Below are 25,850 nucleotides of genomic sequence, written 5' to 3'. Positions count from 1 at the left end.
TCGACGAATCGACGAATCCACATATCCACGAATCCACATATCCACGAATCCACATATCCACGAATCCACATATCCACGAATCCACATATCCACGAATCCACATATCCACGAATCCACATATCCACGAATCCACATATCCACGAATCCACATATCCACGAATCCACATATCTACATATCTACAATTTTCTTCAGGCTGAAATCAGCAAATTTTCAAGTCCTCAAATATTTAAAGCTTTAGAAATTCTACCAAACTTTTATTACAATTTCCAAAATTTCAAAGGACCAAACTTTCAAACTCCCAAACTTCAATACCTCCAAATTTTTAAATTTTTAATGTTCCAAAGCTTTAAACTTTTATTTCCTGAAATTTCTAAATTTCATCTTCGACAGTAGTCAATTTCTCAAATTCCGCAATTATTGAATACCCCTATTTTCGAATTTCCAAATCCCAAAATTATCCAATTTCCAAATTTCAAATTACTAAATTAATCGGTTTCCGAATTTCTAAGTTGACCCATTTTCAAATTTCCAAATCTATAAACTGACCGATTTTTACATTTTCAAATCACTAAATTGATTAATTTCCAACTTTATCAGTTTTCAAGTATCAAAATGCCTACATTCTCGTATTCTTACAAAAAAATGGCGTTGTAGTAGATGGAAGAACCGTATCAGTTCCGGCGAGTTGAAACGCTATTACAAATTTAAAGTTGATTGCTTGAATGGGTTGGCAACATCGGTGTAATCAGCCATGAAAAGTTTACAAATTCTACGCTTAACTATCTGCCCCAGTCGTTTCGCGAAGTTCTTCAGAATGCAATTTCGTTGCCAGTACGTCCGCAACTATTTACAAACACATTTTCTGTATCGTTAGAATGCTTCTTTTGAACGGCTCAATCGAGTAACTGTATAGTTTGTACTTTCTAAAATTCATTTGACTTAACTAGGTATTGAGGGATTTAAAGAGCGTGTAATTCTTCTTTTTTATGTAAACAAAGTTTATTTCAGTAGAACAGTACACTGTTTAAAAACTACAAGCTATTAAATATTTTATTAAACTTCAAGCAACAATTTTTTAAAATCTTCTTTGCATAATCTGATAATATTTTAACCTAGAAGTTAATTTTAACTTACTTTCCAGAAACAACACACTAATAGAAAGTAACATCGAAATATCAATTTGAATGTCAGAATATATTGGTTCATTATGTTGCTAAAATTTGACAGTTTATGAGCGCTAAAGTTTACTTTAATGCGATAAGTAGGTGAATTTTACTATATAGTAAAAAATATATTATACTCAGGTCGCGTTCATTAAAAATGCCATTAGGTCAATACCATTTCGGCGACAAAATTGTGGACATAAATATTCGCATAATCGAAATGTAAAGTCATCATGAAAATGTCTTCTTCCTCTCATCTAGTCTTTTACGAGACACCAGGATGATCTCAGTTTTTGAGTATGTGTACCATTGCTAGTTAACATTTATTAAATTTTATTTAGTTAAAGTTTCATTGAAATTTGACTGTAATCTAACTGAAATTCGAAGCAAATTATACTTGCCTACGAACACTTTACTGTGATTAATACTCTGATGTATATAGCCGTCTGCATTAAATCATGTGTAACTTTTGAAACAGTACGTGTGAAACTCACTAGCAATATTAACGTGTTCCTGCATAATTAGTAGTATAGTGAACGTTTCATGATTATCGATTGCAATCATACCACAATCACTTATGTTCGTATTGACCATTTCCAACACCCAGTGACCGTCTACTTTTCCGTCACGACTGTATTTCGTTTTACTAAATTTCGCTTCGTTCATCTTCTACATCGTGTAAAAATGTCAACTATTCATAAAAAAGATTTATGAAATATTCTCGGTACGATTGAATATTCAGTTTAACCAATACACTCGTATTTTTCTATACTGTAATTATATACTTGAACGACGATTGCAGAAGTAGATACTCCTACGTAAGGAGAAGACTCCTCGTAATAAATCTCAAGTTTCAAAATCGCTTTACTTTGTCTAAATTTGTCGAACACCATCCGATTATGCAAAATAAGTTGAATGGAAATGGTGTTCCAGAGATTGGCATAAAAATGTTGTGACAAAATCTAAAGGGGCCAATGATTATAGCAGTCGTGATCTTTATAAAGTCAATCAATCAATCAATCATAAAATAATTTTAAGAAAAAAAAATATGCCGACTTCGAAATGCACTAAAAAGTATAAAATAATTTCTATTTCCTAACGAAGTAATTTCTATTTCATTCAATCATACAATTACGTAACAGATATGAATGAAACCTATTTACTCGTTAGGTAGTATATTAAATATATTTCAACCTTTTCGGAGGCGGCGCATAATTAAAAATACCTCAGTAAACGTTGCTGCCTATGTTCGGCTGTCCAAAGGTTGATATGTCCAAGATAATCTTTTAATTTTGCGCCGCCTCCGAAAAGGTTGAAATGTATTTAATATACTACCTAACGAGTAAATAGGTTTCATTCATATCTGTTACGTGATTGAATGAAATAGAAATTACTTCATTAGGAAATAGAAATTATTTTATACTTTTTAGTGCATTTCGAAGTCGGCGTATTTTTTTTCTTAAAATTATTTTATTTCACGCTTTTTATCGGCCGACAAGACGTGTTTGTAGAAACAGTAGAAAATCGGCGACTGCATGTTGACTCATACACCACCAGAGACACGGAGGCATACGTAGAATTCAATATATTAGTAACAATAGTTTTTCGCTAATAACTCGAAAACTAAAGCTTCCCCTTAATTGCGGATAAGGAAAAAGTTGTTCAGAATCGTGCCCCTGATAACATATTAAAAGGACATGAAAATCGTCCAAAGTTGATTTCAAAACTTTTCAACAATTTTTCGCTAATATCTCGAAAACTACAGCTTTCCGCGAAATTTGTATATGAACAAAATTGTTCAGAATCATGTCCGTGATAAGATATTAAAAGCGCACTAAAGTCGAGAAAAGTTTATTTCAAAAGTTGCCGGTTTTTTTGCAATAATAATACTTTGCAATTAAAAAATGAAAAATTTTTCGATAATGGTACCAATGGGGAGTCAGAACCTACCAAATGCAAAAGGTTTCTTTCCGATCGGTCCATCCAGCTAGGCGTAATCGGCGGGCACACATAGGAGGAAAAAAAAAAAAAAAAAAAAAAAAAAATGATCGAATCGAGTAACCTCCTCCTTTTTCGAAATCGGTTAAAAATCCAAAATCTTCAAATATGTAAAATTCTGTAAGCACGATTACAAAGCAATGGAATATAATTTGATGATACAAATCTACCACAAAATAATAACTATAATATATCCACATCTAATATGAAAAATATTGTAACTATCACTAATAGATAAAAATATTGTAATTTAGTAGGTAGGTTTTTGATAAAATTAGACGGGACAATAAAAGAAAATTAAAACTGCAATATCATCATGTGTACCGTATGAAAATATGCGTATTTAGTGGTCTGGGAATGTGGAATTTCAAAATTTGGGAATTTGGAAATCTGAAGGGTGGAAAATTTGAAAGCCGGAAAATTTAAGAATTTAATAATTTAAAAACTTAAAGATTAGGGAAATTCAGAAATTTGTCTGTTTTACAAATTTTGAAATGTCAGAATTGGAAATTAGTGGTTTAGTAATACAAAGATTTGTTGTCGAAATTAAGCAATATAAAAATTTGAAAACTTAAAAGATTGGGAGTGTAGAGAAATTAAGAAAGTTAAGAATATAGAAATCTTAAAATTTGAAAATTGGAGAATACTAGACTTGAAAGCTAGCAAATTTTAAAATATAGAGATTCGAAAATTTAGAAATTTATGAATTTAGAAAACTTGAAATTTTATGAATGTACAACACCTGAGAATTTAGAAATTTATGAATTGTAGTATTTTTAATTTTACAATATATAAATTTCGAAAACTCGAAAAAAAGTTGACAAAAAATTGTATAAAAAATTCGTGAATTTAGAAATGGTCCAATTTATCAAAATATGTATTCTCATCCAAAGGGAGCCTACGTTGCACTCGAGTGTACATTTTCACTTAAATCAACGTCATAATTACTATGGATTTTTGTCGTTAATGCGTTGGAGGAAATTCATAAAGTTTCGAGGGTGCTTCAATCCTATCCCTAGCTTATTCAACCTCAAACAATCATACAGGGTGTTCTAGAAATAGTAGCACGACCGTAAAATAGATGAATCAACATAGAAAAATAAATAAAAAGTATACAATAAAATTTCTTTGTACATGGCTTTATTTCCAAGAAAATTGAATTTGAACATTTTTGAAGTATTTGTAAAAATGTTTATTTACAATGTAGAAAATGATAAAATCAATAAATATCTCCCTTAATTCTACAGTATACAAATATTATAAATCAACAGATATAATTGTTAATATCACTAAAATAGATTTATTATTTTATATTACTTTATTAGATTTGTTACTTATGTATATTTTTAACATTGACTAAATTCATCGCAATAAACATTAGTACTTACATCACTAATAGTATTAGTAGTATTAAGGGGTAACACCACTCTAGGATTTTTAAAAAGACGATTTTTTTTTTGGCTAAAACGATACTTTAGGGTCTTAAGAACGGAATGCCGTTTGATTTATAGTAGGAAACAAATTTTAAATTGTTCAATTATCAATTTTGCCGTAGCGCCTCAGAGCGCGCACTTAGTACTCGCGCGGTATGTTGCAATTCATCGCTTTCGTATTATTATTATCATTTAAAATAATAAGTTTACTTATTACCTACAAAATAAACAGAAGCATCTAGAAAGCTGGAGAAGGTGGCAAACACTGATCTGGATAGCCAAACGTATGGTACAGGCATTTCAGATTAGCGATGAACTAATTTAAGGATTAAAATGTTCATAAAACTTCAAACGCGTTTTCCTTGAAACCAGTTTTTTTATACTGGGAGGACGGATTTCTCGGTGACTATTGCATGGATCGAATTGAAATTTTTACAGTAGCTTCACAACAATATTGTCTTTGGAAGTACGTAGCCGTTTTTAAATTGAATGTAAACTTTTTTTGTATAAACAATTTAGTGATCATTTTTCATGCAAAAAGTCGATTCATTCCTTAAAAAACGCATAACTTCCACAAAAATTGATTAATCAAAAAATCCCTACGTACTTCCAAAGCTAATTGTACATGGATTATAAATTCTTTTGATGTTTTTATCCCACGACTCATACATAACGAGAAATCCGTCCTCCCGTGGCGGTGTTTTTCCAAAATGTGTTTCCGACGATGTGCGCTGTCGCTACCATTTTGTACGAAAATGATAATAAAAAAATATTTTTTTGTAGTTCAATATGTGTTAAATAAACCCTCTGAAAAGAAATTCTTTTCCGTTTGTCGTTCTTCAAAAATAAATTGTCAAAGTTAGGCTTCTTTTTCGGGCTCTAGAGTGGTGTTACCCCTTAATGATTAAATTTATTTATTTCACAATATTCATTAATTCTCGAAATAATGAAAAGTCGCTGCATTTATTATCTAATGTACTGTGAACAAATTTGTTTTATAAATAGTTCGAAACGGTTCAAACTTAGTTTCTTCGAAAATGAAGTGACATATGAATAAATTGTATTCCATATTCTTGGGCTATTTCTTCATGTAGTTACCTTCTTTGCGATTGTACCATCCTGTCGGAAACGCCCTATACATAATAGGTAACATTTCATATCATCATCGTTAAAAGAATGACTATCACAATGAAATTAAAAATAATTGCATTTAGTGAGCGATATAGTACATTATAAATTATCTCGTCAAAAGTTTAATTTTGTGGAATTTGAGTGCTATTCATAAGAGGGGATATTTTATTCTGTTCTTGGCGCTATAAAACAAGAACTGAAGGAATTATAAAACATTCGACGAGATTATATTCAAAATATGCCTTGAACATTTTAAAGAATATCCCCACATTCTCTTTCGATAAGAATAGAAAAAGGTTCCAATGCGAATATAACTGATTAAATATAAAAAAATTAGTATCGACACCACAATGTTACGAAGAATGCCTGATAATAAACGTTAGTAGTATTAATGATTATATTTATTTGTTTAATAACATTCATTAGCTTTCAAAATAATGAAAAATTGTTGCATTTATCATTTTATGTGCTGCAAACAAATTTTTTTTACAAATACTTCGATACTGTTCAACTCAGTTTATTCCTGTGTTTATTGTTATGAGTTTATCCCGAAATGAAGGGATGAATGAAAAAATTGTATTTTATATTTGTGTCCCATTTTTTCATGTAAATTTATCCTCTTTTCTGTTGCACCGCCATTACTTATATTACGCATATTTTTTTATTATTTGTTCATGTAAATTCGTTGCCTGTCCGGTTGCACCGCCATTTTAAAAACACCCTGTATATCCTGAAAGAAGTAATTTAATTCGGTTTTCATTAGCTCAGTCATAGGTTGCGTTTACTCAAAATATTATTTCCAATTCGTACGTATTATGGCTTGTTGATCACCCTTTGCGATGCTCGTTTCAATAATGAATCTGGGATAAATCGAGGAATCAGATTATTATTATAATATCAATTGTTTCGTCAAAGTCGTATTATCTTTCGTTCAATTCCTGTTCCCGTAATACGATGAAAACGAAATGAAAATTATCACGGAAGAGAAATTGTAATACTTATCCAGGTGATCGTATTTCAATTAAACATTCAACCATTGAACGATAACATTCGAATAAGTACACTTATTATTTTACCTCGAAACGTTTAATTGTTTGATAATCTAGCAGTGATTTTATTGAAATTTCATCATCGAATGTCAGGGATTATTTAAATTCGGTTGGAAATATTTTAATTTTAGAAGCTGTGTCGTTTTTATTTTATGCGGTGGAAAGCGAATTAATTACTCTTAATGGATCATATATTAATTTTCACATTTAGAAATATTAAATACATATTTACTTATAATTTATCTTCCATTTATTCAAATGTTTGACTAATTCATTTTTGAAATATAGGGTGATAATAGAATCATTTTATTGCCTTAATAATTTATCCGTTATTGTTGGTTTATGTGTATTATGAATATATAAATAAAGTACATTTACTTATCTGGAAAATTTTAGATAAATTTATTCAAAATGATAAACAGAAATGAAACAATGTGAATTTATACGGGAAATAAGAATAAAATATAAGCAAAGAAATAATGAAATTAAATGTGTCGCAAATAAAAATATTTAATTGAAGTAAATTATTTTAATAACGTAGTAATAAATCAAATTGATGAACCTAATAAAAAATCTAATTATGAGAATGTGTGATATTATATATGTTTAGAAAATTTTATCTATTTTAGTTAACACGAATATGAATCAAAATAATGATATACAAATGATGTGCATGTGCACCTATTGATGGGTATCCAGTTTGTAAATTTCTACATTTGCTAACTGCCAAATTACGAATTAGCAAATTACTAAATATTCAAATTACCAAATTATCAAACCATTACCAAATTCCTGAATTTTTGGACATCCAAACTTTAGAATTTCTTAGTTTTTAGATTTCTTAATTTTTACGCTTCCATATTTCCAAATTTCTACATTTCTACGTTTCTACGTTTGTAAATTACTAAATTACCACGAATCTACATTTTCGAATTTTTAAATTTGTATGTTTCTGTATTTCCAAATTTCTACATTTTTGAGTTTGCAAATTTTCAAATTTTAAATTATGAGTTTATATTACCAAATCAAGTCAACAGATTTCTAAATTACAAAACAATTAAATTATCAAGTTGTAAAGTTGCTAGGTTATCAAGTTAACAAGTTATTAAGTTACCAAACTATTAAATTGTCAAATTGTCAAATTGTCAAATTGTCAATTTACAAATGATCAAATTATCAAATTATCAAATCATCCAATTACTGAATTATCAAATTTTTAATAATTCTAAATGTTAAAATTATCATTCACCGTTCATAAATTATCAAGTTTTCAAGCAATTTCTGTTCTCCTAAAATTGAAAATTTAATGCTTCTATTGATCTGCAATATTTTATCACTACACCATGTACACTATCAAATATGATCACCAACAATTTTTTTAGTAATTCTATTTAATCCTCTAAAAATAATGTATTCAACATTTCTTTGCAATGTATTTACCCTATAACATATTTAAACCTAAATTGCCGATTACTTCCATGCAAAAAAAGTAATTCTGCCCTATATAACAACCTAGTAATCCACCATTCGAATTATGTACATTAATGCCAACTTTCAAGTGAATTTACTATATTCAAAACTCAATTACCAAACAAATTCCACAACATTTCATTTTACATACTACCAAACAAAAACCTCGAAGAAGATAAAAGGCTGAACTAAAACCCATAAGAAATTTGCGCTATCACGGATCACATTTTCATCGATCAATGGGGTTAGTTTCCATCGCACCGTGGTAAAGTTCGCTGATTGAAAGCTTCTTGATGGGGCATTTTGCAACGCGGTCGAAGACAAACGAAGGAAAAAAGCGACGAGCGGAATCGGTGCCATCAGCGATTGTTCAATTATGGAAGACGTTTCCGAGGACAGTGTGCGGGCTGCGAACATCGATCGGTCGAGCCTCCATTCGATGATCGAGATTCTAACATGAGGCGCGATCGAACGGGTACCACATCTACCGGAAATCGACCAAGCACTTCGGAAGAAAGGCTACGTTATGCTGAACGTCGTGGTGCCTGGAAAGCTTGTTCTAACCTTGCAATCGATCCCACCATTCGTCGTCGAGAGCATTCTCGCTTTGGCTTTGGCTGTGCTACTGGCTGTACCTTTGATCCTTCACATTCAACGTTCCTCAGTATGAAAGCTTCCTTCGCCTTTTTCTCCTCTTTTCACCCGTCTCGTCGAAGTTCGATGGAGTCTCGAGGTTGGATTCCTTGGAAATTGATGAAGCTGATAGGCGCACCGCACTTTGCGTGAGTGAATCGAAATGACGAATTTGTTTTTTATTTATTTACGGGACAAAAATAAATACAGCATGCGAGGGAGATTTTCTGGCGTTTTACGATCACTTAGGAGGGTTACCCACGTGTTACGTATTTACGAAACTTTGCTAACTTGGTTCGTATTCCACAGTTTAGGGACAGACGGGATTTTATTTAATTTGAATTTTTAAATTGTTTGAAAGATTGTTTTAAACGGTACTTTAGCTGCTAAGTTTGATTGACATACGTTGATGAATCTATGGTTCAAATATCAGTTACGTATTTTTTTTTCATTTAAATATTATTATTGTAGCTGCAAAGAATTATGCTATAACTGTTACTATTAGTAATTTATTAACTCTTTGCACTTGACAGGCGACTCGCACTAACTATTCTGTTAAATATTACAATTTGAAACTTGTATTTTTATCTCAATCTGTGTGACCTGCATCTGAAAAACCGACAATAATAGCAATTAATAATTAGCAAATAATAACATCAAAAGAATTCTTAAAGTTTGTCAACTGAAAGTTTTTAACCATTTTACAGACGTTTCAATTTATATTTTAATTGAAATTAAACTATAAAAATGAATGAATAATGCATAGTTCTGGCTTAGACGATGATTCCTCATCTCAACGAACGTTAACTATTTTGATAGAAACTTCTTAATAAGTTTCATGATTTAAAATAAGAAATCTATGATTCATTATTTTGATTCAAGCATTTGCTACTATTTTGCTTAGAGGATATTTTTTTCTAGTTTTCAAAATTATATTTTGTTTCAATGGAGCCTAACTTATAAAAGTATTTGACATACAAATACACAACTCATGCGGTAAAATTTAAATAAAGTTTAGTAGTTAACAGATTAAATTAAGAGTTAAAGTTGCCATCTGACAAGAGTAAAAGTGCCTGCGAGCGCAAAGGGTTAATTAGTACCCTAATGAACCCTTTAATTTTTGTTACTAAACGACTGTATTTATTATAATATTCAAGGTATCTTATTCATTTCGTATATTATAATATACAACATAATTATTATATCAATGAAATTATATCAGATATGAAATTATCGATTGCTATAAACAAATACAGTAATATGGTAAAAGTAATACAATAATCAAAAGAACGTTTATATTTGGTATATTTTGGGTTTATATTTTGAAGCATGATATATAATAAAAATATTACGTTAAACAATATTTCATTGCAAATAAAGTTTTGTCTTACAAAACAAAATTATTTATATACTTATATTTTATTTTATAAAATAAAATAAGCAAAGTTATTTCATTTCCGTTCGAATATTGAGTAATATACAGATGTATAAGAATAGTTTTCGGTAGAAACGACCGTAATGTAGGGGTTAAGAATAATACATTTCCGAGGAATCGAAATCAGAGACAACATTATACTTCAAACAAATACCTCCCAATCAATGCTTGTTTACACACTTCTTTCTCTATTTCCTGATCCAAAATCTTCAATCACAACGTCCCAATAAAAAATGTTACCTCACGGTTGAAAAATTACATTCGACAACACCGAATATCACTATTTGTACAGTTGAGTGTAACGTAGGCTTCTTTTGATTAAAAGAGAGTGTACGGACAAAAAGTAAATGTGATTATCGATTATCGATATCGTACAGGTACTTTATTATATTTAATAAAAAATATACCCATTAATAACATCGTTAAGAGGTGCATCACTTCATTGTTATATTTTGATAAATTGTATATTATACATTCATATTATAATTACAGATGCATGAAATATACTTATATTATATAGATATAAATCTAGGAAATACAGATAGTTTTGGACAACGTTGAATATAGCTAAGGAAAGGCCCGATAGTCATAACCTTTATCTAGGCAACCAAAATTACAAAATTTTGAAAAATTTTTGAAACCATAAATATTTTGCAATCTTTGTGGATAATATTCGAGATGGTATTAGAATATTTTTGTAAACAAATAAGAGTATTGAAGGGTGTTTGGGTACATGCTTTTGTACATAACATTTAAATCAGTTTAAAAAAAATATAATAGAAATACAGAAAGTAGCTAAGAACTATTTCAGAAGGAATGTTTTTAAGAAAATTCTAAGAAGAGCCTGGAAAGTATCTACGAAAAATATACAGGCTTTCTAGGAATTATATACGAAATCTCTAAGGAGAGTCTAGGAACTACTTAGGTAGAATTTAAGAAAGATGTAAAAAATACCTAGGAAAATAACAAATAGATTCCGAGAAGTACGTAGCAAAAATTCAAGTAGGTTTTAGAAAGTATCTAGAAAATTTCGAAGTAGAGTCTAGGAACTATCTGGGAAAAATTTAATGAGGTTTTAAAGCGAAGTATATGGGAAACATCTAAATATAAGAAGAATTTAAAAAGTGTCTAGGATAAATCTAAGAACAGCCTAACAACTACCTAGAAAAAATCTAAGAACAACCTAAACAAAGACCAGAGCGCATCTAGAAATTACCTAAAACGAATCTGAGAAAACTAGGAAAATGTGAGAAAAATGTTAAATAATGCTAGAAAAGTCAGACTGAAAATTCCTTATCGTTCTACTAAAAAAAACTAGTTAAATAATATAAGTAGGTTACTTCTTCCTCTACGCTTATCTTTAACTAAAAGAAGCCTAACTTCCCATACTTCCACACACTCCTCGAATACCTACTATTCTTGAATATAGGACGGTTCGATGAAATTGCACACGAACTTCTCAACTCGTCGAAATATCCAGCAAAAGGAACGAAGTCACCCTGTGGTGACGCATTATCCTGCATCAGAGTTCCCGGAGTCTGCCTCAAGTTCTAGCATAAACCTTCATCTCGATTCCGCTCGGAAAACAATTTCAACGCCGATCCTGCAAGCGAGTGGCGACAACGCGGACACTCGTCGAAATAACAAACGAAGGCAAATCTACCCCGAAGATGAAGCGAGAAGAAATGCAACGAAGACGAAGGAGATGCCACTGAAGCAATCATCTTCGTTCGTTGCCACAAATTCGGAGCTACCCATCATCGACATATCGGCGTTCGATTACGACGCTTATCGTTACAAACTCGTGGAGGCAGCCCTGAGAAAGCAATACGACGACTTTCAACCACCTGGCGACGTCGTTCTGAATTCGATTCATCTGAACGACAACGATTCCATGATCGCTGTACGCCTGAACGATCGCTATCATCATAGTCTGTTCGACTTCGTGGAGGAGTACTACGATGCCACTAAAAGGATGAGCAAGAAAGAGACGGAGTATATGCATCCCTTGGATCATTTTCTGGTGAAGGGCACACAGAAACCGGAAACCGTGGAGAGAGAGACGGAAACGAGACGCGTGGAAGTGGCTGACGCCGTTGGCCAGGATGAGAAGTCGCCGAGGATCTCGTTTTACGATGATGCCGTCAACGCCGGATCAATGTTGAAGAGAGGTAAACTTAAACGTTGCGATATTAGGTACACGCGAGGATATTTCTGAGAACGTACTTTCTGTAATTTTGTTATTGTAGGTGTAGATATGTAAGTGTGATTTTATAATTGTAGGTGTAGATATGTGAGTAAGTGTAATTTTGTTATTATAGGTGTAGATATGCGAGTAAGTGTGATTTTGTTATTGTAGGTGCATACATGTGGGTAAGTGTGATTTTGTAATTATAAGTATAGGATGTCAGGGTTACCATCATGAATGGGTACTGAAGATAATTCTAGAAATTTATTTGTTACGATTTTTTAATTGTAAATTTAGGGTGTGAGAGTTGATACGTGTAAGTGGGATAAATGGATAATTCTAGCAACTTATTTTATATAATTTTGTAATTGTAGCTGAAGAATGTAAGAGTTGCTATTTTGAAAGAAGTGTGTGATTTATTTTAAGAATTTATTTTCTAGGATTCTGTAATTGCAGGCGTAGAGTGTGAAAATTACTAGCGTAAATGGGATGTTTGGATAATTCTTGTAAGAGTTAATTTTCTATAATTTTGTAAGTATAAATGTAGGATTTGAGAGATACTGTTATGAATGAGGTGTGGAAATAATTTTATGACTGTATTTCTTGTTTCTACAAGAATATTTCTTGTTCATTTCTTGTTCCTACAATCATGCATGTAGCATAAGAGTAATTATTGTGAATGGAGCATGTAGATAATTCTAGGAATTTATTTTTATAATTTTGTAATTGTAAATTTAAGATGTGAGAATAGCTATTATGAATGGGATGTGAGGTAATTCTAGGAATTTTTTATGATTTTGTAATTGTGATTGTAGGACGTGAAAGTTATTGTGAATGCGCTGCGAAGATAATTCTAGGTATTTATTTTGTATAATTTACATAAATTCTATAGCATACATTCTGAATAGAAGAACACTTAAGTATGATGGTATAAATATCGTAACAAATTTTAAATTAAAAATTGGAAGTTTGAAAGTTCAATATTTCAAAATTTAGAAACATAGAAGTTTAAAAATTCCGAAACTTAGTAATTCAGAAATTTATAAACATGAAATCTTCAAAATTCTGAAATGTAGAAATTTAAAAACTTAAAAATTTAGAAACATGGAAATTTAGAAATGTTGAAATTTGAAAATTTGAAAATATGAAAGTTTAAAAATTGTCAAATTTGGAAATTTAACATGTGTAATTTAAATATTTTAATACTAAGAAATAATTTCAAAAATTTTTGAGCACCCAAATTTTTTATTATAAGGATTTATAAATTCAGCAATTTTAAAATTGAGTGATTTTGAAATATGAGGGTATCAAACTTCTGAGCTTATAAATATGCAGATTTAAGAAGAGGAGAGTTTGGAAACTTATATATATATGGAAATTTCAAATTTTCAATATCCCCAATTTTTACATCTTCGTTCTTCCAAATTTTCAAGATTAAGAATGTCGTAATTTGGTAACTTGGAAATTTAACGACACGAAAATGTAGGAATATCAAATTTTGCAATTTATAACTTATCAAATTTAACAAACTGCGTATCTAGAAATATAGAAATTTCATACTTCCAAATTTAAAAATTTTTAAACTTAAAATTATATAAATTATTTCATTTTCAAACTAAATTTTTAAATTTATGTATTTAATAATTTCTTAATTTTCAAGTTTGGAAATTTTTATATAACGAAATTCAAAATTTTCAAACCATGTTGCTTGCAAATTTTTAAATTGAATGATTTGAAAATGTAGAAATATAGAAATTTTAAATGTTTAAGTTCTCAATTTTTTAATATTGAAATGTGAAAAGTTGTAACTGTAGAAGGTTTTTTATTTTCAAATTTCCACATCATCAAATTATGAAATTTGATAATTTGAAAATTTCGAGATTTAAAACTGTAGGAACAAGAAATTTTGAAATTTCTCGAGTTTTACTGGTTTGCCAAACTGCAATGTCAAGAATTCAATAATACACATATTTATTCTTGAAACATTCGAAATTTTAAGTTTAAAAATTTCGTAAATTGAAAATCAGAATATCTAAAAATTAAAAAATTTGAAAATTTCCGAATTTGAAAACTTGAGAATTTAGGAATTTAGATATTCAGAAATTTGCTATTTACTATTGAACTATTTCATCGCTCTACAATTTGCAGTAATCTTATATCAAGAACTCAAAATAAGTTCAGTTGTGGTTTTAATGGAATTCAATATTTCGTATCCACTCCGGTCGTGACAGAACATGAGAACTGACCCTGAAAAATAAATTACTATTACCCAATAATCAATATTTGTCCTCAAATAAGGACCATTGGATCGAAAGCTAATTTCAGCACGATACTTTTTCACAGGGTCGAAACGATATACAGGGTGGAACTTAAAATGAACACATTATATTATTCTGTTATCGATAAACCGATTTAATACATTACTTTTATTAATTATTTTTAATAATTGAGCGGAAAATTTGTTATTTATTTAATATCACATATTTGAAACCAAGAAAATTAAAAAAATTGAAATTTTAATTTGGTTATAAATTTGATAAACACCAAATTTTAATTAAAATTTTATGGGGGCGGAATTTAACTTCATTAAGAAATATAGAAATTTTATTCTATTTAAATATTTATTTATTTATTAATTAGAAAAATAAATATTTAAACCATTTTTATTTATTGAATTTTAATTAATGTGTTATGAATAAAGATTCTAGTATAATTGCAATATATTTTATTTAGTAACTTGTCTATACAATTTTCAAGATTAATAAAATTCTATTTGTTTGTTCAATATCTTTCACTATTTTTTAACATGCAATGGAAAAAAGTACTTTCATGATAATTATTAATCTTCTCAGTGACAAATAAATAAATACATTTTAAGATAATAAAGGATAAAAGGTTAACACAAAAACTTAGTAAATAAATGCACCAAGCAAAATTTTAATTTAATTACGTACGTCGAACACTTCACTGAACATTATTATTTGAAACTAATTTATCCATTTTGTCTATTATAATTTGAAAACAATTTGTCTATTTGGTTTATTATTTGACAATAACTTATTCAGTTGGTACATTATTACCTCAAAGTAATCTATTAGAATGGTCCATTATTATCTCAAAGTAATTTGTCTGTTTGGTCCACTATTATTTGACAATAATTTGTTCAATTTGTCTATAATTATCTGAAAAAAGTCCATTTGGTCTAGTATTATTTGAAAATAGTTTATGCATTTGGTTCATTGTTATTTGAAAATAATTTGTCCGTTTGATCCACTGTTATTTGAAAATAGTTTATGTTCTTTACTACGTTAAACGACTATGCTAACTACGACCTCAAAAAATTGTTTCCATTTGGTTCACTATTATTTGACAGTAACTTCAACTGATCCATTCCCTGAAAATAATTTGTACAAATGGTCCATCAATAGCAGAGTAATTTAAAACGATGATGTTATATGGTTCACCCAGTATAAGCATCTAACAATAAAACGCGAAGAAGCATCGTTGACCCGGAAAATGTTACGTGCGTACAGTATACTGCACATTGTATACCTCTTCGTGGTATATCGAACGTTATACTCGTATCAAATTACGGTTCGAAGCTGTTCGTCTTTTATAGAAAATATTGTTGTGTATCATCAACGGTTGCATAGTCAGTTTAGATACTGGATAAAATAAATTTAGAACAGGGATTCTTCAAAATCGATATAATTTCAATCGACAGCCTCGCACTAACCGACGAGTCTTGACGCGTATTACAGACTCGATCATGAAGAAAAGCCTAAGATCATCGAATCCGAGGCCATCCAGTGCAGGCGCTGATTCCACATCTTCGAAGAGGTCCACGTACGCTCGATTCTCTGGGAAGAAAAGCGCGACAAAATTCTCGAGAACAACTTCGAGCACGGATTCAGCCAGCTCGAAGCGAGACTCTCCTTCCAGTTCGCATAAGCGAGAGGGCAGACGCGAAATCTCCTCCGTCGATGGAGGGGAACGAGAATCGATTAATTGCACCACGATCAGCTCGATCGACTCCGAGAGCGTCCGAAGCGAGTCCAGCAAGCTTCGCGACGATCATTCTTGTCATTCCCGCGATTCTTCCGTCACCTCGAAGCGTCGCCACGCGGACAAACCTGAAGTTCAACCTTGGATAAGCGGAAATGCTCGAATGTCCTTCAACAGGAAGTACGGACAGGGGATGAAGACCTTATCCAGGAATTTGGAAGCTTCCAGGAAAAGTTCCATCATGAAGAGATCAAATACTTCGCAGCACACGGTCCTGATTTCTACCGATCCTTCAGTGGCTAGAGTTTCCGGTAAGAACGATATAAGGCCGAAGAGCAATCAACCAGTCAAATTGGAAGCGATCAGAAGCGAAACGGAAGAATCATTGAAGGTGGATCGGTCTCCATCGACGAAAATCTTTGACAAAGCTGAATCTATGGGTCGAAAACCGATCGACAATTCTGCTGCATCTCCCCAACGATTTTCTGAAGAGCCTACGTTAACGAAAGAAGCGGAGAAGGATCATTGTTCGACGAAGTCCTTGAAGAGTCATTCCGAACGGTCTTCGAAACTATATAAACAACCAAGATCCAGAACAGTTGGTCTTGCGGTGACTAAAGTGAGTCCCAGATTAAAGGACCAGGCGCTTGAAAGCGTCCCTATGGATCCAAACTTGGACAAAATGGCGGCTGAGAGCGGCAGAAATTTCAAAGAGGACGTTAGGCAAAATCGGAGAACGAAAGTGGACTTAAATTCGAGGAATAAGGAAGAAGAGAAGGCAGTCGTTCAGACTCCGGAGGACAATAGTAGAAGTACAGCAGTTAAAAACTTGGGATCTACGACAACAAGGAGTCATTCTTCTGGAAAAAAGATGTCTGCCGCTTCGAGAAGTTCGCAGCAGAAAACGGCGGAGTCTAAAGAGAACACCATGCTGAATAACAACGTGAATTTTTCAAGGTCCACGAGAATGAGGTCCAGCAAGTCTCCATCGAGCGATAGGAAGACTTTGAAGAATTCGAGAATGGAAAAAAGCGGGGTCAGGTTAGGTTTGAAAGAAATTGACCCGGATGGATTAAAGCTGCCCCGTCGCGATTCAAAAGCTGGAGTAGCAATGCAAGCTAGTTTAAAAAAGTATATCAAAAAATTGAAACGAGTACTTTCGGACCGCGATGACGCTAATATAGGAGAATTGGCGTCTTTGAGTTTGACGGACGCCATTTTGCCGGAGTTAGAGTCCACACTGTCGACTGTCGAGGTTCAGCAAGTTCAGAATTTGCTGAACATGGCGGAGAAAAAGTCTGGATTGTTGTAGAAAGATTTGAGCGTCTTTGAGAATGTGTAGATTTTAAAATATATATGTATGTATCGTATTCATACAATGTGCACATATGTTTATCTGTGAAATTTTTTACGGTAATATGCATTTTGTTTTGAGATAGTGTGAATTAAGATAGATCAATGTTACGAAAGAGTTTGATATTATAATATCTTTTTGTTTAGCAATTATTTTACGAGGTTTTTATAGAGTTTATTGTAATGCAGAGATATATTAAATAAAAAATGAATTGATCAAGTTGTGTAAACATGGACGGAGAGTGACAATTGTTGAAAGTTGTACATGTAGAGACGTATTTATCTTGCAAATTGGAATAACCTTGATATACAATTATGAAAATAATACAGTGTCGTATTTAAATTTGAAATCTTTAACCGAGAGAAATTTTTGAGAATGTGTATTATGGAAGTAATTTTTATATTTTATTATAAATTATATAAAATATTAATTTTGTTATTTAAACAGCCCTTATGAATGAATAACCTAAATTAACAATGATGTGTATCTTTTTAAATTTCTTCAAACATATAAGGTTTCTTTATTATGTAGATAGCTTATTATGTAAATTAATGTTATAAGATTGTACACTGTCAACCGTATAAATTTGTAGTAGAAAATGCAGTAGCAATCTTTTTTACATGAAAAATTCAATAAAAATAATCGCCGAATAAAAAAGTTATTACACTTTCAAATTGTTTCGTGACTTTTGGTCTCCTGTGTTCAATTCACCATTGAAACACCGACAGTGTTCGATAAAGTTTAAGGATGAAAGTTCGTCCAAGTTTTGTTTTGAAATTGAGTTTCCAGAGATGCTCCCTTTGATTGTGATTTATTAAATTTCTGTGTCTCTGTTCGTCACGGTAAGCATCATGATCGTAAGATTTAAAATTCTGCGCTGCAAAGTTGGGGTGGAAAGGAAAAGGAGGGGTTGAACAGATAACGCACCTGTTACCGATTTAATTAAGTCACTCGGATAGTCGCCATGTTGTATAATGCGATAATATTATCGCGTTATGACTTTATAGTTCTTTGTGATATATCAGGATTTTGAAAGTGAATTTACATTGTCCCTACTTTGTATAAAATAATTACTCTTTTATATTTATATTGAAATAAAAAGACTTTTCTACTGAAACACTGGATGTGTATTTATTTCTCAAATAATATTATAGTTTTCAGTTTATTTACATTGAAGGAAAAAGATTTTTGAACTGAAGCATATTTATTTTCTTTGTCAAAGTTTTCTATTCCTTTGTCAAAAGGTATAGTCGAATAAAGAGGTCAAAAGAGCCTTTGCACCAAATTAATTAATGAATGTACCAGTTAGTAGACTGTTCAAAGAAAATAATTTACCGATATGTCAAACTGCTACCCTTATTGAAAGGTTAGTTACAGGATGCAATTTAGAGTTTAAATTTTATATCTTTTGTTGTAGCATATGAAAAATTTTGAAAAAAATCAAAGACATTCTGTTCTATGCTATACGTGTTTGTGAATTTTCTTTAAAGTTTTAACCGCAAGATGTATTTTTAAAAAATTAAAGTAGTTTTAAAATATTTTTTTTTAATAGAAATTACTGAATATTCTTTTTTTTTAATAGAAATTACTGTTTATATTTTTGTAGTAATAAAAGATTTTTTTGTCAAGTTTATGTTATAAATTTTTATTTATTTACATTGAAGAAAAGAGATTTCTGTACTGAAGTACTGGGTGTTCATTTGTTAGTCAAATTTATATTATAGATTTCCATTTTTTCTTACACAGAAACTAATACAATTTTTTCTTTGCTACAAAAGTTGTTTATAAGCAAAATTATATTTCTGACATTTATAACATAATGCATTGTCTGAATTTATAGAATAATGTATTTAGTTTATACGAAAACAAAGTTTGCTATTTATTAAAAGATTTAATGTATTATCTTATATACATATGTATATGTACTGTTGTATATCTTAAATGTAAAACAAAATATACATTTAAAAATTCTATAATATAATATTAATATATTATAATATAATTCTATAATATAACGTGTATATTCAATTAATAATGCAACATATTTTTTAAATTCATATTTCAAAAATTAGAAGAAAAAATTAAACACAAAAATGTCTAAAAGAATTTTTTAAATTTCATTCTAACCCCGTTTTTTCTTACTTATTTCATACTCGACAAGCTTCCTTAATTACATTTTAATTACACTACATCTGTTAGCTGTTTCATTTCTTCCGCTGATCATACTTTTATTCCTATGAAAAGAATATGATTTTATAATACTTGACTTAAGGTTAATAATATCTTAATATTGTAAATAAATTAATTAGATATTTCATCAATATTACTATTATAGGTTTTATTGTAAATTTAAATGTAAGTGTAATACGGATTTGATGTGATATTCGTACGTCTATTCCGTTGAACACGCAAAAAACGTAATATACTACTTCACGAAATACGTTACTCTAACTATAATACACTGTATGTTTCCTTACAAACTATGTTACACTCCCTACACTATCCTACAAAGTAATGATTTTCGAAGTAACTTTTAACTTTTCCAGACACAATATTTCGTTCATGTAGGTTAACATAGTTTAATATGAAAAAAAGAAATAAATATATTTCTTGATAACACGGATTTGTTAAATACAAAATTACATAAAATTTATATGTAAATCTCATTAAAGATTTCTATTTTTAATAACTGAGAAACAAAAATTGTTCATCTGTTCAACAAAATTCAGCTTAGCAAGGGTTACAATAAAATAACGCATTTGTATTTCAAAATTAAATTTTTAACATAAATTTTCAGCATATGAAAAATATTTTAATATTTTAATAGATTAAAATTAATTTGTTTTATAAGACAAAATACTGAAATCAAATAATATAATACATTAAAATATTTAAATTAATCAAAATAGTAATTTGCACTCAAAAGGTGACTCACCATTTGATTAAATACAATTAGAACTAATCGTAAGTATTTTTTAACTAAATTTATAGTACTACACATGAGACATTTGAATATAGAGAAATAGGTAATAGTGGTAATAAATAATAAAAAAGTAATAATATAGAAGTAATAACTTTAATAATGAAGAAATAATATTTTCGAAAGAATTTATCAAACTCTTCGAGTAAAAATTCTTTCAGTTCTCATTTACCAATATCAAAAATAATTTTAAATCTAAATGATTGAAAAACCCAAATAAAATGATTATATTAAAATTATTCAAAATATTAAAATACTCGAGTAAAGTGATCGTGCCTGTATGAAATTCATGTAATATATGATTTGAAGTAAGATTTCAAACGACGTTATTTAAAACGTGACCAGGATTTCTTCCAAGGTTCGTCCTAAAATTTTCCATCGTTCTTGCCGATCAATTTCCGTCTGTTTCAAGTGCACGACCTGGTTCTCGATCAATTAAGCGTGCGAGACTCGTTAAACGATCCCGACGATTCTTTTAGTGATTTATGCGATCCATGGCGTGGATGGTCACCGTGTCGACGACACTGCTATTAATAATGCATAACGAGAAAGGAGGACGTCGTCGACGGAACGTAAACTATTCTCCCGACGTCGTCGTCGATGTGGTCGTCGCGATTTTACTCCACTTCGTGTACTTGTTACTGGCACACGGTAAGAACAATTTTCCCCGGGATGACGACACCCACTTGCAGAGCACGAAGAAAGAACTCGAAGATACTCTGTGTCTCGATACAGTCTGCAATCTTGTTCGAGGTTTACGACACGGTTGTTAACAGTCAGCCTCTCTTCCTCTATGATTTTCTTCGCTCGATTCCCACGGCTTCGAGCTGATCTTCTTCCGAGTACCTCGTAAATTTTATTCTGAACGGACCAGCTGGAAATGAATTATTTACAGTGGTTCCCGAATGTGAGGTACAACGTCTCCTCCGGGTGCTAGGAAGTCATCCCCACCACCGATTTCTACGAGTCACTCGCGAATTCGTGAAGTTTACTCGAAAAGGGATTTATTTAGTTCAGTTTATTTGTTTTCTTCCGCTACGGAATATGGCGTTCGAGTCTACAGTGTTATTTACTTAACGGACTTCGTCATGTAATTTTGAAGAGAGAGAAATACGATAAAATATGTACTAACATGTGTCATTAATAAATGAAACTTTATAGAATCTTAGATTTATCAGAGTATGCAGTTTTTGGTGACCCATATTTTACTTTAAGTGAAAATCTACCCTTTATATAACTTATAAATCGTAAACGAGGGAAGATATTAAAAAATGTTTGGACCAAAAGTTATACTGATTCTTTAGACCAACAAATCTATGTAAAAAGTTTTTAGAAAAAAAATTGTTTTTACTAAAATTAAGTTGTTTCTACTCCTGTTCTTTTGTGTGGAAATTTTAACTTTTTGTTGTTGTGAATAAAAACGTTTGTTCTTTACAAACTTTGTGATTTGCACAGTAATTATTGCAGATATTCTGTATAAAAATGGTAGTAAATATTTTGGGTATTTTCTACATTGAGGAGGAATTTTATTTATCGGTACAATGAGCACATTGATTAAATTATTTTCAATCGTGACTATAACATATATTTCAAGCATGATGTTGAGTAATTTGACGAGATGGGTATTCAAATAATTTTTCAGTTCGGATTATAAATGATTTGACAGTTTGATTTAATGACAATTTGAAAATTTTTGTAATCGATAATTTTCGAATTTTTAATTTAGACAATTCGGAGTTACGACAATTTGAAAATTTGTAATTTGTAAGTTTGAGAATTTAGAGATTTACGAATGTGGGAATTTGTAAATTTAGAAATTTAAAAGTTTGATAATTTGAACGTTAAGAAGTTTGAGTATCTTGAAATTTGAAATTTTGCAAAAATATTTAAACTCAGAAATTAAAAAAATTGATTTTGAAGCTTTAAAAATTGAACAAGTTAGAAATTGCAATTTGCATTTGTCCAAATTCAGATTTTACAAATCTAAAGATTTAAGATTTTAGAAACATAAGTATTTGACAATTTTCCAATGTACAAATATGAAAATAATAAATTTGGAAGTATAAGATTTCATAAATTCATATATTTAATAATTTGAAGTCCACATATTTGACCTAAAATCAGAGGAAAGTGGAGTAAGTACAATACTTCTCCCACTACACTCGTTCCTCCACAAAGCAACATGTAATTTAACATGACGCTGCAGAACGGTTAACTCTACAACGCGAGGCTAAATAGTACTAAGTTATATAACTCGTGGTGATATAACGTGAAGCTACACAATACGTAACTATTTAATTCATAACTTCACAACACGAGTTTATAATACAACATCTATTCGCTGCGATAAGAGGGAAACTCGATTACAACTTTCCACTCGGTTACACGGCTAAATGTACTTCTAACAATTTATTATTTATCCGAAAGGTATCGAAAATTAATTGTACTCATACAAAATTACTCAATAGACGATTTTGTACAATAACCTCTGGCAATATTCAGCGGCAGTATTCAAGCTCAAGTTAAATGACGCGAGCAACTACAATTGTTTGGAGTTTTAACCTGCATCGGTCGCTAGTTTCTGATACGTGACTCTCTGGTTGTAGCCGCTTTCGTTAAATATGTGAAAAATATTCAGTATTATACGAATAACATTTTTGTTAGCAATTATTTATTTTTTGAAGGTGTAGTACAAATATATGAGTTTCAAATAATTATTACGATTAGAAGATACTAAGCAATCGTTATGTTTTCTTTTGTTGCAAGATATGCAATTTTCCTGTACTCTATCCTCGTTGTCTTTTATTGATGGTGTTCCATATAGCGCCTTCAACTTCTCGAAAATTAGAATTTCGGCAGATTCCATCACTGGTACCACCCAGATGATGTGCGACCGCAGCGCCAAAGCAGTGTAGTCACGTAAGAGGTGACTTACGGACTGCAGGTTGAATGGTTGTACTTGTTTTCAATTTGATTTGATTTAGTTTATTTTGATTTCTACTTGTTTTTAACGATGCTTCAAACTGAACGACTGCATCTCTATATGTATACATATATCGGATGTTGTTCCGAAGTGAACAACCTCATGTCTGTATATCCAATATTGTCTCGAAGTGAACAGTCTCGTGTCTGTTTCGTGTCTATCTGTTCGATTGCTAATTTCACAAGATGAAGGCTCGGTGTGGCTGTACAATTTTTACAAACAAGGCTGAGGGAAATAGTCCTTAATTTTTATTGGATACTCAAATTCGACTGGAAATGGGAATCCAAGTGATGCGATGAGTCTGATTATTCTCCAAAAAGAAACCGTAGCAAGTAATAAAACCAAGCAATACCTCGACATAAATATGAAACTGCAAATAAAGGACTCTATTCAGATTAAGAGTTCTGGTAGCTAGATTTGAATATTAATAAACTAAACATATTCGATAGAACGACTCCTTGGATATTATTGATGCTACGGGAACCTATTGATTTGAATCTGTACGAAGTGTTCGGAGAAAACGGTATATTATTGTATCGACAGAAACTTGGATCGAGGTCTAACTCTCTCGCTGTGATATTGTATTCTAAAACTTAACAATCTGTTGTTAGGACCGTCAATGACGTTTATTGCCATGTCGAAACTGTTCCTGTGCTGTGACAAGAAATTCAGCAAGCCCTAATCGTGATTTGTTTAGTAAAATTAATCGCTTGAACAGGCATCGGCTAACAACAACTCAAAGTTCTAAGTAGTTTACATCACGTCGTAGTTAATATTAATCCGTGCTCGTTCGATAATTTCCGTCAGTGCGGTAGGGAGGATTGGTAATCGATAAAAAGGGAGCGGTTGCACGCTCAACGGTCAAAATTACACTGTCGAGAGGAACGACAAGAAATCTCGTGACGCGAATATCGTTAATGGCTTTGCCCGTCTGAAACGGAATTGCGCACTGTATCCGGTCGCAGGAATATAAATCAGCTGTTTCATGTCTTCCGAGCGTGGCTGCGATTATTAATCAACGTCATTTGAATCTCGCGCCACTAGAGCCGCATTCCTAATAGTCATCGGTCAGCTGTATCAATTACGCTGGGAACTAATTCGTATCCTAGTGGGAATCACGGTTATCGATTTCCTATGACGGGTAATTTGTCGATGACTTTTATTGGAAAGGAAATGATGGTCATCATCATTGTCGTTGTCGTGATCGGCTCGATCTTTCAAACATTCGACCGATTGAGTTATCAAATTGGTAGACAAATTGTTGTAGATTATATTTATTTGTTATTAGATAAACTGCAGTTGCATGATGGATTATTTAATAAAAATAAAAGCTATATAAGTTTTTAACTTTACTGAAATAATAATAGAGCAATTGATTACTTTATTTCTCTTTAACGTGGATTATCGAATTATATTATAAAATTGAAACGTTCATGTAATTTGCATATCTATTAATTGCAGTGATTTTATATTGAATGAGTAAGGTATTTAAATTTATTTAATCGATACTTATATTTATTTAATGCTTAACCTATTTGGATTTGTTCAATCGTTCAATCACTTAAATTTACGTAATCAATATAATTTATTTCGTTTCATTAATTAATAATTCAATTTATTTCATTAAATTATACTTAATGTTAATAGAATTCTAGTTTAAAATTTTTTTAATTTAGGATTACTTATATTAACAAAATGTATGATTTTAAATAATAAATATACCATCTATTACTATCTCATTTATTTATATATTCATTAATTAATCATTCATTTTTAGTAATTAATCGTTTATTCGCTAACAAGAGGTTTAATATTTAGCAGGAGGAAAACTTAAAAAGGAAAAATAAATTTATCTTGAAAGAAACAAAGGAAAACGTTAAAATTAACACATTTACAATATTAACTGACAAGTTTATTTTAATTTCATTATTCTTTTCAGTCTTTTTTTTTTTCGAATTCTGTTTTCTTTGAAAATTATTTTTCAATTTTTAATTTGGTATTTTAATCGTTCATTGATTCTATTATAA

General features: G+C 30.8%; 2 protein-coding genes across 4 annotated transcripts in view; both read left to right on the top strand.

Annotated features, from left to right (window-relative positions):
- Positions 1–25,850, top strand: part of LOC100882492 (uncharacterized) — a 355,400-nt gene that overhangs the window by 313,774 nt on the left and 15,776 nt on the right. The window lies entirely within an intron of this gene.
- Positions 8,588–18,970, top strand: LOC143264229 (uncharacterized). Its single transcript, XM_076530329.1, has 3 exons — positions 8,588–8,909; positions 11,743–12,484; positions 16,263–18,970. Exons 1-3 carry the CDS (start codon positions 8,772–8,774, stop codon positions 17,816–17,818), a joined length of 2,436 nt encoding a protein of 811 aa, XP_076386444.1. The 5' UTR covers positions 8,588–8,771; the 3' UTR covers positions 17,819–18,970.

The sequence above is a fragment of the Megachile rotundata genome, chromosome 4, assembly GCF_050947335.1.
Source record: "Megachile rotundata isolate GNS110a chromosome 4, iyMegRotu1, whole genome shotgun sequence".
NCBI lineage: Eukaryota > Metazoa > Arthropoda > Insecta > Hymenoptera > Megachilidae > Megachile > Megachile rotundata.
Note: the sequence above shows the minus strand (reverse complement) of the source record. Positions and strands in the feature narration are given on the sequence as shown.

Bases quoted from the DNA above. Each gene is read 5' to 3' on its own strand.
- LOC143264229 (XM_076530329.1), top strand. From the start codon at position 8,772: ATGCTGAACGTCGTGGTGCCTGGAAAGCTTGTTCTAACCTTGCAATCG. The intron at 8,910-11,742 runs GTATGAAAGCTT...TCTTGAATATAG, and splicing joins TTCACATTCAACGTTCCTCA to GACGGTTCGATGAAATTGCA. The intron at 12,485-16,262 runs GTAAACTTAAAC...CGCGTATTACAG, and splicing joins CGGATCAATGTTGAAGAGAG to ACTCGATCATGAAGAAAAGC.